This window comes from Synchiropus splendidus, chromosome 9, assembly GCF_027744825.2.
Source record: "Synchiropus splendidus isolate RoL2022-P1 chromosome 9, RoL_Sspl_1.0, whole genome shotgun sequence".
NCBI classification, from domain to species: Eukaryota; Metazoa; Chordata; class Actinopteri; order Syngnathiformes; family Callionymidae; genus Synchiropus; species Synchiropus splendidus.
This window is the reverse complement of record NC_071342.1, coordinates 6183947-6204241: the sequence shown is the minus strand read 5'-3', so window position 1 is coordinate 6204241 and position 20295 is coordinate 6183947. Positions and strand designations below refer to the sequence as shown.

The 20295-nt window shown below is 41.0% G+C and overlaps 1 protein-coding gene across 2 annotated transcripts in view; it reads left to right on the top strand.

Moving 5' to 3' along the window:
• The window catches only part of LOC128765090 (cGMP-dependent protein kinase 1), a 113733-nt gene that overhangs the window by 69093 nt on the left and 24345 nt on the right, over window positions 1-20295 (top strand). For both annotated transcript variants that reach the window (XM_053875523.1, XM_053875522.1), the window contains exons 4-6: window positions 3808-3913; window positions 8881-8944; window positions 14462-14539. In XM_053875523.1, coding sequence (XP_053731498.1) covers window positions 3808-3913; window positions 8881-8944; window positions 14462-14539 — 248 coding nt within the window. The remainder of the gene's footprint in view (window positions 1-3807; window positions 3914-8880; window positions 8945-14461; window positions 14540-20295) is intronic.

The window sequence follows — 20295 nt, the reverse complement described above, 5'->3', positions numbered from 1 at the left end:
TGGTTTATGAGATGGAGGGTTTAAACAGCCAATAATTCCATTTACTCCTCTTCCAGCATCAAAGCCTGCAGATATATTCGCTTATTGGGCTCCTCAGATAGAAATATGAGTTATGCCTCCAGTTTATTGATCAACCGACATGCACATTCATGTGCCCATTTTCATACTAAGCAAACCTCTGATTAATATTCCTATAATAATTCTGATCTATTTCAGTGTATGTTGTGTGAAGGCATCAATTATTTCAGATTAAACTTGTGACTTGACAAGATGAGCTCAGTCCCTCTTCCCCCTGAGGTTGTGTCCGTCCAATGGATGTCATTAAGGTGTTCCAGCCTCGAGTGCACGCCGGTGGCGCTCGATGTAACTTCTCCGTCAACCTCCGCCTGTTGTCAAAGCCCAAATTACCATCCCGCTGAAACAGCCACTTCCCTGCCATTTCTCTTATCCTTTCATAGACAACGGTGCTGCCCGGAGTGTTATGGGCATCCACAAAGCCCGTGAAGCTAATGGCTGGCTTGCTGCAGGCATTAAAACATTCATCTGCAGCTTCACCAGCAGATAACTAGCTCCCTAAGTCTCACTGCAATTTAGTCAAACCTCTGACTAATGCGTTTACCTACTGTGGTGCGCTGCAGGCTTCCTACATATCTTATTTCCCAGTGCCCTCTACTCCCACCTCCTGCCAAAAGACAGTATTCCACAGTAGATTCAGACCAGTGACGCCTCACCTCCCACACTTGAGGTCAAATTGGACCATGACGATAATTTCTCTGGGGTCCGATAGCTGGGTATCACAGATGTGATGCCTCTGTAGTAGAAAATGTGACGCAGTGAGATCTAAAGATAGACAGCGAATGCATGTCTGTTTAGCGTCCTGTGTTGACACCGAAGGCAGCCTCTAATTCAGCAAAATTACCAGAGCCAAACATCCTTTTCATGGAAATTAGTACTGCAATTAAGCCACGACACTGGCGCTAATGGTCGGAAATTTAGGGCGTCCTGCTGGGACTCAGATGCCCCTCCAGTTAAAAGCCTGGCTGAAATCAAGTCAAGGCCAAGAGCAATACTTTCAAGGTGCAGGTCCAAGACAAGTTAAGACTGAGGCGGAACTGAATGCAGAATAGTTTTTATCCAATTATCATATTGATAAAGCCATTCAGATTATGTTTTACTGTTGATAAGGGAGACTCCTCTTGGAATAGAATCACATGTCATTTTTTCTACCATTTCATGAATTGATCAAGGGCTTACATGCATGATGCATGCACATAACAATAAGAGAGCGTGTGAACAGGCACAAAGGTGGCAGTTGAGAGGTGGTGGAAATGACTAGATTGGCCACTGTTTACCTGTGGAATTTTCATACATTTGTGATTTAAAAATTACCCCACGTATGTGGTCTTGACTGCTCATAACAAAAATGCCAGCTCGGCCTTGTACCTTATCGGACAACATCAATTTAGTAGATTCTGAGACTTGAAAACATTGTGAGAGGATGTAGTATCCCACCAATGCATTCTCAGTGCCCACCAAACAAACCTTTCATGTGACATTTTCTCATGTGCAAATCTACAGCGTTCTGTTACGCAGTCTTTCATATGACAAGCGCTGTGTTTTGGGGCTTAGAATCAAAGAGAAAGTCTCTATTCTAAAAAGTGTGTGAGGCTGTGTAATGAGGGCATTTCCCCCGAGCCTTGGTCCTTTTTTAGTGGGCTGCCAAACTGTTGATCTGCTGGGAAGCCCGTCTGCTGTTTGCTTTACCTTCCCTTAGTATCGTATGCAGAAGGTGTTTTGACTGTCTTATGTTCACATAGCTTTGTTAAAATGCCACAATGGTTCAGTGATCACCGTTATTCAATTAAAGTGTTGTCATTTTCATAAAAGGCACTACAAGAGCAGGAAATTGAAAAATGCTTAAAAATAATAAGGAGATTTGAGCAGATTTTTTTGAGAAGAATTATAGCATAATAATATAACAGAAACATAGCAAATATATGTTTACTAAAAGGTCCAATTTAATTAGAAATATGAAAAAAAAATGTTGGAAATAGAACGTAAGGACACCTGGTGGCCCTGGAATTACAGGTTACACAAAGCTCAGCAATGGATTAGAAGGAGAAATAAAATTCATGAAAACATTTTATTGCATGAGATGTCATCCAGTTTTAATTAAATGAAAAAGTCTTTGTGAGCCTTGTATCAAATTGTTGTGATGTGACCTTGTCTTTTGAAGTAAATTAATTAAAATGCCTTGACTTTTAATAATTGGAAAAATAATAACCTTCCTCCTGTGAAAACATGCGGCGGTGAATTGGTGACGGTATTTTTGTAGCCTACAAAGATATTTTTTGTCAAATTAGAAGTTAACTCTCTGGGTGTTATAGGTAGGTTATTTAAACTAAGTGTGTCACTTCCTTCCATCTTCGGCCGCTTATCCGGAGTCGGGACGCGGAGGCAGCATTCGGAGCAAAGAAACCCAAACTTCCCGATCCGCACAAACCTCCTCCAGCTCCTCCCGGGGGATCCCGAGGCGTTCCCAGGCCAGACCGGAGACATAATCTCTCCAGCGAGTCCTGGGTCTTTCCCAGGGTCTCCTCCCGGTAGGACATGCCCGGAACTCCTCCCCAGGGAGGCGTCCAGGGGGCATCCGGGTCAGATGCCCGAGCCACCATAGCTGCTTCCTCTCGATGTGGAACTGCAACCTTATCGAGGTGGGGGAGTTTGTGTACCTTAAATGATCCTAAGAGCTATGTTGCTATGGTAGGGTCTCCCATGGCAAACAGGTCCGAGGTGACGGGTCAGACTAAGAATTATTATATTCACTTTGTCCTTTGAAGTTCTTTGTTGTTTATGCAGTTTAACAATGGAGAGAAAAATGTGAATCAAGAAGCCAATTCCTTGGACCTTATTAAAACAACAACAGTGTTCTCTGGCCAGTGCAGACTATTGAACTGACAATGTTTGACTGCAACTAATTCAACTGGACACTGTTCTCTGAAGCCACTGATGAATAGAAACTTTTCTGGCATTTATTTCTTTCACCAAGTTGTTCATTTATTCTTGGTTTGGTTGTATATAGACCCTTAATCCCAGACAAACAATTCAGTTGGTATAATGAAGCCAGTGTTTGGCTTATTTATGACGTGTTGCTTTTCCCTCTATTGATTCAGTCAGGGGTGGATTTATAGGTTTCTGTGCACTGAAACAAGTGCAAATGAGACAGCATGTAATGGCGTGCATCTTTCAAGGCCACACAATGATGAAAAAAGTTTTACACTGTGCTGTTCTGAATTGCCATACAATAGATTTTTGTGCAAACTTCTACTGCACGTGCAAGTTCGTACACCCAAAGTGAGCTCCACAATAATGGAGGGAGGGGTAAATAGTCCCAAATCCACCGTCTTTGTCTTTCCTCTTAAATATACTTTATGGTTCCTCTCCAGAGTTTGTCTTTAGCGTCCTCGTCAGCTACCACCCCGCTGCGCTGAAGAAATGTGTCAGCCATCATCATCTCCACTTAAAGCTTTAAAGCAGTTCTGGATGGCGCCTGTTCAGCCCAGGGGTTTTCGCCACTGTGGCTTTCAAAGCTGCTGGTGATGTCACAAGTCCTGACCCACTGTGAGTGCTCATGCCAAGATGCCACGACACAGCTGGAAGACTCCTCATATATCTGTCCGCATATAATATTCACTTTTTTCGAACAATGCAGGTCATTCATTATGCATCTATCTATGGAAGCTGCTTTATTATTCTGATCGCCTCAGGGTGAAATCTCTTTCATGACTCTGCTTTCTTCCATTGCAGCTCTGACAAACGTGAAACTCTGGGCCATCGACCGACAATGTTTCCAGACAATCATGATGAGAACGGGCCTCATCAAGCACACAGAGTACATGGAGTTTCTAAAAAGGTAAGAGCATCTGGTGCACTTGAATGGACACTGTTCCTCAGCTTCCATCAGCCCGCCCTCCTACTCATATGTCCCATAATATGTTACATAATCTAATGTAAAAGATGCCAGTGAGGACTCTTCCAACCGGTGAGTCATGTTGCAAAACGCTCTTTGAATGGCAGCGGTCCGAAAAGCTCCACACAGCAGCGAATCTTCACTGGAGAGGCTTCTCCTTAGGTGTTGGCTGGCATCAATAATGAAACACTCATCAAAAGACAAAAGCAGATCAAGATGCAGGAAGGTGCCAAATTCGTTTGCACCTTCCATCTCTTTCTTTTTTTTCAAACCCCTTTTTGACGCTTTTCCTGCTTTTATCGAGCCAATTAAATTAATGAAAGCCCTTCTTCCTTGAAGTTCATCGGAAATGTCGTTTTCGTGTGGCTTTTCTTCAACTGAAGCGCATTCCGTCTCGCTCATTTTCACACATTTATTTATCTAATGTCTGAGTGAAGATCATGAATCTGCCTGTGGTGGGTTCGGTCATGAATGGCTTTGATCAGAACCTCTGACTGTCACCATTGATGGAGTTGTTTAAAGAGGCACAGACGGATGCAAATCGGAGGAAGATATTTCGGCAAATCTTCCCATCTGGATTTTTTGGTTTCTGTAAACGAAAAGTTTTGACAATGGAGCTGAAGGCTATTGAATCACAGGTGTCAAACAATTGGAGAATTAAAGTGAAAAAGTGAATATGTAAAAGCGCTATCTTAAAATTGAGTTGTATATTTGTAAAAAGAAAAGCACTGAGACAGTGCAGACCTCTGCTAAGCATCTCATTTTACATGATGAACAAACCTGGCGTGAAACCCTGGTGTTTTTCTTGCTGCATCTCTCATTGCCCATAGTGCGGAGATGAAGAAGGTTAATGTGCAGTACATTCAGGAGGAGAAAGTGAAAAGGCAAGGACCAGCAGTAAATGGGAGGACTTCTCTGATGGCGGTTTGGAACGGGCTATTGGCATTTGTATTAATAATCGGAGGAAGATATTTTGGCTTTTTTGGTTTCTGTAAACGAAAAGTTTTGACTTGACGTTTTGACAATTGGAGAATTAAAATTAAGAAGTGAAAATAGTGCTGAGATGAAGAAGGTTAAATTATTTAGGTTCAGCATCCAAAATAATTTGAGTTATGATTAAAGCCGTCAAGAATTTACCATATTTGTGAGTTTTTGGAGGATTAACACAAAGTGATGGTAACAAGAAAAACTCTTAAATCATGAGAAGTAAATCTGTCTGTCATCTGCAACCGTCCTCACGCCGCTTCACAAGTCTGGCCGGAATGTGCAACTTGACTTCTATATCATGTTTCTTTCATACAGGATTTTTGCCTGAAAAAACATGACACTCAAGTCCACCTCCATGATGCGCGACGTGTTTTCTGTTTGTTTCTATTTATCCACTTTATTTTAATGCGTTTGATCACTTGCGAGTTCATCTTTAAAAATCATTTTCTCAATGCGTGTCGGCTCCCATTTATAAGCCATGGCAGATGTAGCGCAAACCCTGTGTATCATAGAGTTCTTTGTATCCCAGAATTATATTTGTGAATATGTTGAAAAAAGTAAAAGCATACTGGAGCTGAAAATGACTGACTGGAACAGCTTTTTTATAGAATTGAAGATAAGTCAAGTGAACAGGAGAGAACACTCTATTAATCATCCTCCTCTTTCCGGTTCCTAAAAGCTTTGGTTTTGACATGCGAGACAAAGAAACTATCTTTACTGGTAATGTGGCAGCCGCTGCCTCTAAGCAGCTCTGACATAACAATCTAGCGGGTAAGTGAGTGTTCAATAAATGCCCATACAGCCTCTTCTGGTGAACAAGATCCACTTATTTAAGATGTCTCGGTACATATTTCAGAGCTGCGCAATTATGAAGAGACTTTGGGCAAAATTTAGCTGTCAGTCATTCGTCTATTGTGTCAGGACTGTAAAATTATGAGTTCTCACACTGCGGAGGTGGACCTTTGATGGAGACTGACAAATTGAAACTGCCAGTGTTTTTTTTTCTTTTTTACGTTGATAAAACTGTGGCTCCAAGGCAGAGACTGAAGACACACAGACATCTGTGCTGAATTTCTACTATAGGAAGCAGAAAAATGACAGCCTGTCATCTAATCACGCGCATTTCCGGAGGTGTTTCCAATTATGGTTGAAATTGTACATAATAATTTAGAAGCCAAATTAGACCAATCCATTCTGCCGGTTCAATTTTTCCTGTCTGTCAAATGAACGTGACCTGGGAAATCAAACTGAATGTATGACATTCATTTAATATTGTCAGCTTCTGTTTTGATGTCCCACATTCAATTTCCTCATCATCATTATCGTTCAAGTGCTGCGGCTGTACAGGACGCTGCTCTACAGTTACAGTACACGTGCTACTGTACGAGAATGAGATGATAAGATGGATGTTTTTCTCTTTTTTAAGTCTACAAGAAGGCAAAAATGATGTCATGTGTCATTTTTACAAAATAAATAAATAAATAAATAAAAAAACAAAAAACAAACATCTATATGTATATATATATGTATATATGTATATATATATTAGTTTATTACATATTTTTGTAATTTCATGTGTCATTTTTACAAAAACATAAATAAATAAATATATATATATATATATATATATATATATATATATATCTGTCTATCTATCTATCTATCTATCTATCTATATATATATATATATATATATATATATATATATATATATATATATATATATATATATATATATATATATATATATATATATATATATATATATATTAGTTTATTACATATTTTTGTAATTTCAGGGATGGTTGTCAGTATTGGCTTGGATCAATATCAGGTTTGATCCAGGCTGAAATGATTGAATCGTCCGTTCGTTTTTTTTTCCCACGTACCTGTCTGATCCATCTGCCGAAATATCCTCAATATCACTCAGTCATGCCGTAAGGTCTGTAGGATTTCACGATGGTGTGTCAAACAAGGTGTGTACAGCCTCATATTTTTGTTAAGTTATTTCTATATTCTATCAATGTTGCACTTTTATTTGTGGCATTAACAGCTTTGCGTTTCATTTATGCCTAAGCCGTCATGCGAAACTCCAGTGGTGTGGTGTTTTTAGGTGTCAGTATACAGGAGTTCCATAAACATTGTTAACAACTTTTTAAGGAACAAGTTGAAGATATCGGCTGCAGCATTGGCATCAGATTTGAAAAATGTGGTACAGAGCAATATAGAGTCAATATATTTTTTTTTTACAGATCAAAGAAAAGACAACATAAATTGAGAATACATAAATATAATGCGTCTGTCTGCTGTGTTTGGATGCTTGATTGTTTTTTTTTTTCTTTTTTTCTTAACTAAATCACACACGAAAGTCACTTTTTTTTAGATTAGTTACATGAACCTGCCAAATAACAAAGATACTAAACAACACTGTACAGAAAACATTGCCACTTTAAAAAAAATAAATAACAAAAAAGGCATATATTGACAATACACAAATATAATGCGTCTGTCTGCTGTATTTAGATGCTTGATTGTTTCATTGATAAGTCGCTATTAGTACCTGTCAAATGTTGAATAAAATAACTTGAGTATTTTGTCCAGTCCAGGGTGTATTCCTACCTCTCTTCCAGTGACCGCTGGGAGAGGCTCCAGCGCTCCCTGCAATCCTAAGCGCTGGAAAACTAAAGACGGATGGATGGATCATTTTAATAATTGAAATTATTTTTCTGATTTTATTCATTTCAATTGTATTTTATTAATGTATAATGTATTTAAATCTCCCCAAGCATTTGGTCTGGTACCTTATCTGGTAACGTCAATCACAATGGCACATTTTCGGCAGCGTGAGTCATGATGCTCACTTTCCGTGGAGAAGGTAACCCCCGCGATACAGGAGGGATTATTGTGTTACACATTTGTCGCTGTTCAAGCTTCCATTTATGTGTCCTAATAGGATTCAGTGTTCAGGGGAAACCACACGGATGATTGCTGAAAACAATTAAGCTAATGAGGAGAAACATACGAAGCAGGGGTTTCCTGTTTGTGTCACCAGCCTTCAGCTTCTGGGCTCTTTGGCGTTTTACTGCTTTTATTTGTCATTCTCACCAGACCTTCTCATTCAGGAAGTTTCTTTTTTGTTTGTCTGGTCATGTGATGGATTTTTTCTGTTTTTTTTTTAACTGTTTTCCTGGGACCCCCTCTTTGAATCCTCCGTAATGACCGCATCACTCTTCATTCGGTGATAAGATGATGTCAGCACAATTAGGGGGACTCACCCCCCCGCTGCCTTGTATGACTTATTAATTTGCGGTAAATCAATTAGGTTGATGAATCTGAAACGCACTAATCATCGGTCTTTTGTTTGTGTCACCAGCGCCGTAGCTTGAGGGACTGGAGCGACACATGTATGATGTCTGAGGGTCATCAAGTCGCTTCAGAGGCGGTTAGCTTGTGACTCTGCCGGGAAAGCAAACAACACCAGAATCAAAACAGAAGCGGGGCTCTGGCTGTGGGAGTCGAGATGGGTCCGATTATTTTAATAAAGCATGGAAAATGAGGCGGCGGGGGGGGAGGAGGAAGATGCAGGAGCGGAGAGGGAGATATGAAGCCGATAAGCCTTTTGTTCAGCAGCTATTTTTTCCTCCCTGACAAACATTGGGTCAGTTTTATGTAGTGGGGTTCGATAGCAGTGCCAGGAATCACGGCGACTGGAGTTGCTCTAAGATCTAATGTACTGCTGCGTTTTCTGGCTGAAATATTTATAAACTGTAATACAGTAAGGGTCAACACCCACTATTGATCTTCACATGCTCATGAATTTATCATCACTCCTGTTGGCTGGGAATTCCTGATTCATGTCGGCGTTATTTAGCGTGTGAATACACCATGGCGTCTCCCTGATAGCACTTCTCTTTCTCCCACAGTGTCCCCACGTTCCACAGCCTGCAGGAAGATATTCTCAGCAAGCTTGCCGACGTCCTTGAGGAGGTAAGAGTCTTCTGCAGAGAGTGACAGCTGCAGCACAAAAGCCTGCAGATGTCAGACCAGCTCCACTCATTTTCATACATTTACATGCATTCAAGATTTGTATTCCTCTCCAAAGAGGGACCCGGAAGAGAAGTGGAAGCCAAGAGCGGGTGATAGATGTGGAGGAGGTGACGCTGATGGTCAGGACAATAAATGTTGTCCCCGATGTTAGGTTTGTTGATGGGATAGCAGAGCAAGAGGCAGCCCATTCTGGGAGGTCATTTCAGGCCTGATTTATTTACCTCAGTTGATTTTGGCTTCAGAGGAAAGTGTTATTGCTGTTTTCCATGTTCTCTGACTCAATAGCTGCTATTCATGGAGACATGTTTTCTATAGTTGTGGTCATTGCAACTCTAAGCGACCATGGCAGTGCAGATGAAGGAGGGATTCAAAAGGAGTGTCTGTGCTCACACTCCTCCTCGACTGACCGTGAGGAGCACTGACATCGCAGGTCACACTTCACAACAGTGTAAAAAAAAAACCTACACTGGGAATATCTCAGTGTAGGGGCGAAAGTGCTGGATAGAACCATGCACATAATTTGAGTGCCGAACTGTCAGTTTGTTTTTCAAAGTGTGTTTGTGGTGTGGACACTTTGTACAGCTGACAAAAGTTGCTGCCAGAATGCTAGCAAGTAGCTAGGCTAACATCTATTAATCTGATTGGATTAAGGACGTGGGGTGCACCGATTTTTTTGGCCGATACCGATTATTTTTTTCTCAACTAAATCACACACAAAAATCACTTTTTTTTGACTAGTTACATGAACCTACTAAATAACAATGATACTAAACAACACTGTACAGAAAACATTGCAACTTTTAAAGAAAATAAATACTAAAAAAGTCAACGTGCTTCATCTAAAATAAATATGTTTTAATCCCTTTTCAATGAACAATGAACAGATCAAAATCAGAGCATCCCTAGCAATAATATTTCTCATCATGATACATGAAAATTACTTTTGATTGGTCGATCATGATGACGTCATAAATGCCCATATCGGCGCCGATAAATCGGCGGTCTGATCAATCGATCAGTGCAGCCCTGACTAAGACATCCTAAAATTATTTTCCTTTATATTCTTGAATCAAGTGCTGCCATATAATGTCATTTAGTGCCGCCTTTGGTTATGTGTTGTGCTGAATTTCTTCATGCACTTGCGTCTCACCAAACGCGCCCTGCTGCAAAGCCAAAACCCACAGTCTCTGATTTAAAAAGGCGTCTCTCCAACGACTGAGTACTTAAATGTAACCCAGGTATCATCATTTATTTGATGGTTCAACACTGCGATGTAAAAGTTGTTATTACTTAGTATATAGCTGTTTAATCCAAAACCTTTTTGGCATGATATTCATGTATACTTAGAGGCTTTTTTGACATTGATAATTTTAGTATCATATTTTGCAAACAGCGTTGCTGCCTCCTGCTGAATAGTCCTGGTCCACATCACAGAACCGACACGCTTCTGTGTATTTTTAGATACATCTCAATACTGCAGCTGCCACCCATCTGCATACGGCTCCGTTTGATGATTCCCCTGGCATAATTTATTGGTGCTGCCATGTTATGGCACGTAGTGTGATTACGCATTTTCAATATGTTTCAGGTGTTAGAAGTCCACAGGGTAGCTTTGAGCCGCCATATAAAGTTCTGATCATTTAGATTTACTTTGTACTTAACTCATTTGAATACAGGATATGTGTGCTGTGATATCAAATAGTCATCATCTGGCATAGTCCTTTAAGCTCAAGTATCTTGCAAAAATGATTTTGTAAGAGCAGAAATATTACAAGTCAACCGAGGCTTCAGGTTCTGTTCAGATGTGTGTCCACATTCATGAAAGCACTGTTTACCGAAGTCCTGATGGAGGCGGTGAAAACCGCATGTCGTCCCATGCTGGTAATTTTGGAAGCTTTGACTCGAATGCAGTGAGACGAGGAAACTATTCTGGCCATGGCTGTTTTTCCCCAGCAAATGATGGAGCACTTTTATTTCGTCTCTTTATTGTGTCTCAAGGCTTTTCAAAATACAGTTCTGAATCTGGCCGCAATCACCGAAATGAACAACAGTCTGCTTTTCTTGACAGTTAGATTGGACCACCACGAGATGGATCTATGGAGCTATTTTTGATAATTGTGGCGCATCTTCAAGGTTGGCTTTAACCACCTAAATACAGGTCACCTGGGTTTATTTTGAATTGATAGCTGCAGAAATTTTGGAGTGAAAAAAGGTGCTTTTGACCCTTTATCTATATGAAGAATTGACTGTGTGGATGGAAACAAGACAGAATACACAACTGTTTATTTCTACTTTATAACATAGTAAGAACGCTAAGATGACATGAATAAGCGAACCCTGTTTTACAATGAGACTTTTCACTTGTATCAGTAATAGTTTTTCTGCCATTACATGAGTGTGATGAACCTATTTTAAGGATAAAAAAAACCCATCAGGACAGAATGTATGTAATGAATGTAAATATATTGAATCAACAAATGTATTTGGATTTCTTTGGATACTTTTGAAATGTGAATAATATGAATGATGTACTGATCAACATTAGTTTAAAATGCTAAAACAAACAACCACCAAAATAAATCAATAACTCGATGAATAAATAAATGAAGTTTGTTATTTGACTTTATTTCCATCAGAAAAACTGTATAGTGCAAAAAAATATATATTCTGTTTGTTCTCTTTTACTTTCCTCTTCATGGTCACTAACATCAGTTTTATGGCGGGTTAGTCAAACTAGAGCTTCCATCCTTACCTGTATTATGGTGTCAAACTTCTTTGAAAGTGAATTGACATTGTTGTCGACAATAGATTATGGTTTTAAGATCCAGAGGAGCAGGCATTAGTCTTAATAGCAAAGGACACCTCGATCAGAAAAGTGTCTGTGTCTTTTCTGTTCTTTTTTAAAAGGTTTTTGTTGTATTTTCTTGAGAGACGAGGACCTGACTTTGACTCAGGTTGTGGAGAACATGGTAGTATATCATCCCCTTGTGCCCTTTAGTCTGTCCTTCAGTGTTTTTATTGGATTTATATATGATATCAGTATGCGCTTTTTTCAAGTGCTCCCCTCTTATTGTCTCTTTGCTTAAAGGCATGTGGTCCATTAGATTTAAATTTGAGTCCAGAGGAAGGGGTCATTTATATGTCTCAGTTCCATCAAATTTAAACAGTAGAAGCCTTTATTTTACATTTCATTATTCACTATTGTCTTCCCAGACTTCCGTTGGGTGGGGTGAGAGGATTTATTGCAGCGGTGCATCAATAATTAAAATGTTGTGCAGCGTCTTCCTGTTGTGAGATTTACAGTCATACGAGGGAGTGATCAGGTTTTAGGTTCTGGTGCATCGTCTCACTGGCTTCTCATTTATATGGCCTCTTAAAAAGCCAGACTATTGTGTTATGACAGCACATCTGTCTCTCATCCTCTTCTGCAACACACATCGGACACAAGTGTACAGATATATTTAAACAACTTTCTTGAGAAGGTCAATAGGGAACATAAAGCTTTTTTTATAATTTGTCTCATTAATTGAGCCATAAAGAGTTTATGAGTCTGGTGTGCGGCATTCACACTCAAACAGTGACTCACTCATTAGACTTTTTTGTTTTGAGTAATACAGAAATATACAGTACTCTCCTTTTTGGGAGTTTTATGGGATATCGACTCACTTTCTTACCTCTTGTCGCATGCCTATTATGTGAATCCTGTCTCCAGTCATCTTGCGTTTAGCATCTGTTAACCAAATAGGTCTCCCATGAGGCATATAGTTATGGTGACTGTGGACGGGTGTCCCACTTTTTAGTGGCAGTTTTCTCCATCTCAGCTTTTAACAACATGCAGAGATGTTGCTTGCCAAAGATCAGTGGTGAAATGTCCTGAAATGTTTCTTCTGGTGGTGGGAGAGGATCATTTGCACTTACCATGTAGTTCAGCCCTGAACTGTAAAACTGAAACTGATCATGTTGGAATTCGGGCTGTTTTATTTTGTGCCTTTTTTTCTTTCATGATGATGTTTTATTTATTTTTTTAGTTAAATAGTTGGTCTTTTCAGTTGACTGTTTTAGTTTTACTTGTCCCTTGTCTTAGATTTTGAAATGCAGGAGGCGTACCGAGAATCTTGAATGGGATGTCTTTTAAATGAAATTAGACCCAACCAACCAACATGTTTGAGGATATTTTTATAAATTAATTTGAAAATATTTTTTTCATTAACGCATCATTTCTTGCTTGATGACCCCCTCACACCAGTCACAGTACATATGGCCCCGCGGGAAATTTCCCACCCCAGATGTAGATACTTTCACCATGTGTCCATCAACAGAAACACAGTTTTTAGCCTCCTTAACCTTGTTCTTTGACCCTGAAGGTCGTCGCCTCCGATAAACAGAAGAGTTTATTGGACATGTTAACATATATCTTTAGCGAGTGACAATGATTGTTCAGTGCTTTTCTTCTTCTTCACATTAGCATGGCAGCACCACATACAGGCTGGGCATGTGTACTACAGTGTTTTCAGTGATATCCTGTTTCAGAAAAGTTGATCTGAAGAAACCTCTGGGAAGAAAAACAGACAGGAAAAGATGCATTGTTGTGCAGACAAGACACAAATAACAACTGCCTCTAAACATTACCAGTATTAGACTCTTCATGAGCAAATATTGCACCTTCTACTGTGTAAGTAATGACACCCATGATTTCAGATGCTATGATGGTTAATGTTTACATTGGATTCATGTGAAAAACAGCATCAAACCTTCCAGTTGTGCAGATTCCAGATGCCTGCAAGACCCTTTATTTTATTTAATTATTAAGTGCGTTAACGTTATATGAAGACTTTACTGCCTTTGAAGTGCTGTGGCTTGTAATTTGAATTAGTAATTTGATTTATTTGATGATTTTTCTTTCATGCCCAATCATGTAGGTAAATTAAGGTTAAATTCTGATCTACAAATTCCTATCGGACGTGCCCGTCTGCCGCCTGTGTTCACTATGACCCTGGTGGTGGAGGCGACCGCGACATTCCTGTGCTTCTCTCAGTTTCTCTGTGACACGTCGCCTCCTTCACATAATTTAAAGTTATGTCACATCTCCGGTAACACTTCAATATTCCCTGAAAGAAACATGTCCTCTGAGTGCGCTTCACTCTGAAGGTTATTTTCGACCAAAGAATGTGACTGTGGCAGCAGTACGTCTGTTAGTGCTGAATGACGAGACAGTGCATGCTGGGAAATACTCCCAGATCTGAAGGGTCGTTGATGTAACGTTCGCTTGACATCTTGCAGAGCAATTTTTGTTGATATGTTCATCATTTTTTTATTGACATTCAAGGTCACAGAGCACCAGATCATGGAATGAATTTTTCACAGTCACTGCTTATTCCCTCTCAATATGTAGTAATTTCTGTGATTCTCACTCTCAAAATGTCACCCAACGTAACCCTCCTCTCTCCTCCTGCACAGACGCATTACGAAGACGGGGAGTACATCATCAGACAAGGAGCGCGAGGAGACACCTTCTTCATCATCAGCAAGGGAAAGGTGAGAGCACGACTTCTAGCTCAGCACTACAACGCTTCTAATGACAACATGAAGGCAGAATGCTGGAAAGAGTGTTTGGATGGGGCCTTCCTGTCATCTTCGGACGGGAGAAGGTCTTTCATCAACTGTGCGGGAGTCACTGGAGGCATCTGGAAATGAGAATGGAGTCACTTTCATTTCACCTCTTTGTCATCAACACCGGCTTTTGTAGATGTGGCTCGGCTCGGCTCAGTGGGGTTCTGATCCTTCATGGTTACTTGGGTTTGAAGCCTCACCGTACATGCTGCGAACTATGTTGGGTCATGTTGTCTTCTGTATTTAAAAATCAGACTTGTCTGAGTTTTGTTTCCTCCTAATCCCGCTCTTGTCTCACTTATGACTTAAATGAAATGTACATCGCAGAACACACTATGCATCACGTTCCATCCCCAATCCTTTTTATACTCTGCTTATGATCATAATGGCTTGCTCCAGTGTCTGGGAGATAATGAATGCCTTGGCCCTGATGTTCACTGACTCATCGCATCTTGTTACACACTTAAAATAATCCGTCGGAATACATTGGTTATTTCTGGTTCTTGTTAGTCAGGGTCTTGGATGAAGGAAGCTCTGTCTGCCGTCTGTTTAACTTTGATGTGCGTCGACTGGTGAGAGGTGGTGACGGTCGCTGTGATGAGCCTCACACACTCACAGGCACATTACTTTAACTGAAGACAAATGATGTGATCATTGCTTGGCAACTTACACAACACAACAGTCTCCACCTTTCAGGAACTTGAGCTGTTAGTCATCATGACTTTCATTCATGAATTCAATATTAATTTGAAAGCCCTCCATACCAACTTAGAAGTGGCAGATTATTGAAATTCTATTGTCAAATTGAAATGTCAACCATTTTTTATGGTCAAACTCCAAAAGGCCAGACTTAATAGGGTCTTTATTTGACTCATATTGTAGTTGTGATGGTGCATAATTCGAGCGGTTCTGTTTCGTCCTGCGACATTTCTCTGTGAAGCAGTCCAAACAGTGTGAACAAACCCGTCACATTGTTGTTTGGGCCTGCGATGATGTTGTTTCCACTGAAATAGTGTGAGCAGTCGAGTCGCAGCCGATCATCAGTGTGAGCGCAGAAACTGTGAGCTTTGACTTCATGCTGTTTCTAAGTTGTTGTTTCCATGGAAAGATGCATCGCCAAGCATAAGAAAAACTGCCACTCCCCAAAACACAAGAAGGGCTGGCCTCATACACAAATTTTAGTTTTGGAAGACAGCGTGTCACGAAATTGTACCCATTCGTTTCAAACCATCTAATTGTCACTGATCACATGCTTTCATGAGTTCTTTGCATTGCTGTTCACCCACATATGCACCAGGGGGAGCAGCCCAGAGTCAAACGTTTATGAAACCAAACATAGCAACATAGCAATAGAGGAGTAGGTATTGATAAGGTACCTCCTGTACAAAAGATGAAAATGGAGGCAGCGTTGTAGGAGGCGGTGGTCAGTGAGGCTGTTGAATATATCACGACTGCAGGATGGAGAATTCCCACCTTTGTTTTGTCTTCTTTGTGTCTCATTAAAGCCATGTATCAGGTAGTAACAGCATCACTGCGCCCCATGGTTTCCAGTGGTACTGCTCCGTAAGCTTTGTGGAAACGTCTGTATCCAGATATTTACCTTTTCGGTAATGTAGAGGATTTAGAGGGGAGTTTCACTTCTTATTAAACCAGTTTGTACAAAATGTTTTTTTGATGGATTTTCAATTTTACTGTGAGCCTTTAATTCAAGCTTGCCATATGTATATTTCTCCTCTGACCCGAAGCGGCAGATTCACAAGGCGAGAAAACACTCTTGTTCAGGGCCGTTCGCTGACATGAGCACATTGGTTCTTTTGCACAATGCTCACTTGACCTTCACAGCATAATCCACTCTGCTATTTCTCACTTTGTATCTGTCCACAAAATAGGTATTTGCTTAGGCTTTCTGAAGACGGTTGGCCATTGTACCTCAAGCAATCACCCTTTTTGTCCTCATGGTTGGTTCATTTACAATTAATATTTGGTATTTACCTCCTCATTGTTGTGAGAATCTCTATTGAGGATTAATGGTGAGCAGACTACAAATGTTGGTGCTCTGCAATGGCTTCCAGTTTCCATGGCTATCTCTGCGCTATGGATCTGCTCATTTAAGATTCGTGAAAAACAACTGGAAAAGCATGAGAGAGCGCAGAGTAGCGTTGTAGTCGAGACCACATAATGCAAGACCAACGGGGACTGGACAAATTACTGCTTTGTTTCCATGATTGCAGTTCTTGATTTATTTTTTAAAAATGACGGAAGTTTAGTTTGCAGTAATAAGCAGAAATAAATGCGTGAACAGCCTTGAGCTTGTGTGTTCTGTATTCAGTTTGGTCTCCCTATGCTCTGGTCTTGGGTTCGGTGGCATTACTACAAGACTACAAGACTGGTTTCCACCTATAATATATGTGACCTACATTCAAAGCTCACTCGGGATTGGCAATGAAGTTGCTGCACACCACTGCATTTAAGTGGTGTCAGCATATCTGAGTTGGCAAGTCTCTAGCTATCACCCTAAAACAATGATGACACCACAGCCACATGCTAGCCGTTTTGTTCATTCCACTAATCTTCAGGAATTAGTCACCTTTTTCTCAGCAAATTCTCTTGTCACATCATCATCATTTTGTCAGCATGAGATGGATAAACACCAGCAACAACACTTCTCTCCTCTCCTCTCCTCTCCTCTCTTCTCCTCTCCTCGCCTCTCCTCTCCTCTCCTTCTCTCTTCTTTCCTCTACTCTCCTCTTCACTCCTCTCTTTCTCTCTTGTCTCCTCTCCTCCTCTCTTCTTTCCTCTCCTCTTCACTCCTCTCTTTCTCTCTTCTCTCCTCTTCTCCTCTCTTCTTTCCTCTCCTCTCCTCTTCACTCCTCTCTTTCTCTCTTCTCTCCTCTTCTCTCCTCTTCTCTCCTCTTCACTCCTTTCTTTCACTCTTCTCTCCTCTTCTTTCCTCTCCTCTCCTCTCTTTCTCTCTTCTCTCCTCTTCTTTCCTCTCCTCTCCTCTTCACTCCTTTCTTTCACTCTTCTCTCTTCTTTCCTCTCCTCTCCTTTTCTCTTCTCTCCTCTTCTTTCCTCTCCTCTCCTCTTCACTCCTTTCTTTCACTCTTCTCTCCTCTTCTTTCCTCTCCTCTTCTATCCTCTCCTCTCCTCTCCTGTCCTTTCTTTCACTCTTCTCTCCTCTTCTTTCCTCTCCTCTCCTCTCCTCTCCTTTCTTTCACTCTTCTCTCCTCTTCTTTCCTCTCCTCTTCACTCCTCTCTTTCACTCTTCTCTCCTCTTCTATCCTCTCCTCTCCTCTCCTCTCTTTCACTCTTCTCTCCTCTTCTTTCTTCTCCTCTCCTCTCCTCTCTTTCACTCTTCTCTCCTCTTCTTTCTTCTCCTCTCCTCTCCTCTCTTTCACTCTTCTCTCCTCTTCTTTCTTCTCCTCTCCTCTCTTTCACTCTTCTCTCCTCTTCTTTCTTCTCCTCTCCTCTCCTCTCTTTCACTCTTCTCTCCTCTTCTATCCTCTCCTCTCCTCTTCTCTCCTTTCTTTCACTCTTCTCTCCTCTTCTTTCCTCTCCTCTCCTCTTCTTTCCTCTCCTCTCCTTTTGTTTCCTCTCCTCTCCTCTTTTCTCCTCCCCTTTTATTTCATCGAATATGACTGAATCTTTCAAGAAGTTGTCCAAGGCAGCGATGTATATATATATAACAATGGTTTTACATAGCAGTGATTTTACCCCATATTTTATGGTGTTTGCTTGAGTGAAATTAGAGCAAACCAACTCAAGTTGACTTGTCATCACAGAACAGTGGGATGAAGCTGCAGAAAATGCTGAGAATCCAGAGTTGGCGGCTGACTGAGATCTGCTGGAGCTTTTGAGCTGGCTCTACATGGCCACGTACTGAGTGGAAGCTCTCGTGTCCCCGGGATATTTTGGGGTGGTGGATTTTACTCCTTGTCTTAAACTTAAAACTTTAAAGGGATCCGTAAAACCGCCACTGTCTCTGAATCCACTCTAAAAACAGTGTAGAATGAGCTCCGACACTGACAAGAAAATGTTTTTTTATTCAGGTGGCCACCACGGAAGGAAGTTTGTTGAAGTAGGATATGATTTCTTTTGCCAGGAAGTTGCATTATCTGCTGGCTGACTCATCAGTTGCAACAAGGGGTCGACTCAGTCCAAATTTTAGTGCCTTTAACTTGAACCCTGAAGAGATTTGTGTTGGGTCTTGTTTAGTATCGTGCTGCATTTCCATACAATTCATCTGAAGTCAATTGGACTCTTTCATTTGACACTTTTGCCATTTAATTAAAGAAGAGTGTCTGGTCTAGATGACGTATCTCACCCGTGTTATCAGTCACTCTTCTCAGTGCTGATGAAGTCTGGGTCCTGACCCAAGAGTGCAGGTGTATGCGGCCAAAAATGATTTCCCACAATCTGGTATTAATGTGTTATGGAGACCTGAATGGACCTTGCATCGTGGCTTGTTGTTGCCGCCTTTCTAGGAAAAAGAGAAGACATATCTGGCTCATATTTTTTTGTCCTTTCAAGATTATATTTCATTGTTGTTTATTCTGTTTTGAAGTCTGACTGGCTGGAAGAACACCTGTCTCAGGCGTGCTTGTCTTCCTTCAGGTTGTTGTCGTGACAGAGATCTCCTGGCATGTGGCTGAGCAGACGACTGATGGTTAAAATATTTGATGATGATGATGATGATGATGATGATCACCCTGGATGCTGGTGTGCTTGATTAGTGCTGCAGCCTCTTCCCACTCTCAGATGAACTGCCAGGGAAGACCATTTAAAGCAGACAGTGACGCTCTGCGAGGGTTTTATGGTGGGAAAGACATTGATGCTGAAGCACATGTTTTGCTATCTGAGGGGTTGGTTAAGATTAGGATACTTGATGCACATTGTTTAGCAAAATGGATAGTGATGTTGAATTGATGGGGAGCGTCATCCATTGTATCATCATCCTCATCGTCATGGAAATCACTGCATAGATGGAAATGAGCTGCTCGGTGGAAGTCAGCTCTCTCTTCTCTCTGTATTTTCCCGATTAGATCATTATATTTGACTGTAGTTAACTAGTGGTGCTTCATTCTTTGTATGACTCTATTAAAGGGCTTCTTCCTCAGTACTCCAGCTGACAGGGTGTTTGAGGGCATTTGTTTTCATAACATGAGTGATGAATATGTTGGTGCCCCACTTTCTGGAATCCGTCAGCATTGTCTTCACGTAAATCCTATACCAAGACCACTAGAAAAAAAATAGTTGTAGAAAAGCACAATATTGTCTTGGCTTCTCGACATGTGGCTGTGGTTTGTGATATACCTTACAGCTTTCAAGGGGACTGCCAACCTTGAACCCCTTGCAACTCCAATCTCGAGCCTGTCCACAGTGGGAAGATCTATCTTTCCACTTGGGTCAATTGGAGATCACCAAAAGAATCAGAGCATGACTGAACGATATGGATGGGTACAGAAATGCCAGTGATGTGTGGATAGAACTACTTGCTTGTCGGAGTGGGAATTCTTGCTGGATTGAACTGGGTCTCCAGCTTCCTCTCCACACACCCCTGGCTAATGGTCGATAGCAAAAGCTTTTACTCCGCATGTCGTCCCTGCTCACTTCCTCTTGCACCTCACAATCGACTCGAGTGTGGCTTCCACAATGTGCGGGGACTTGTGGTCTTCAATCAT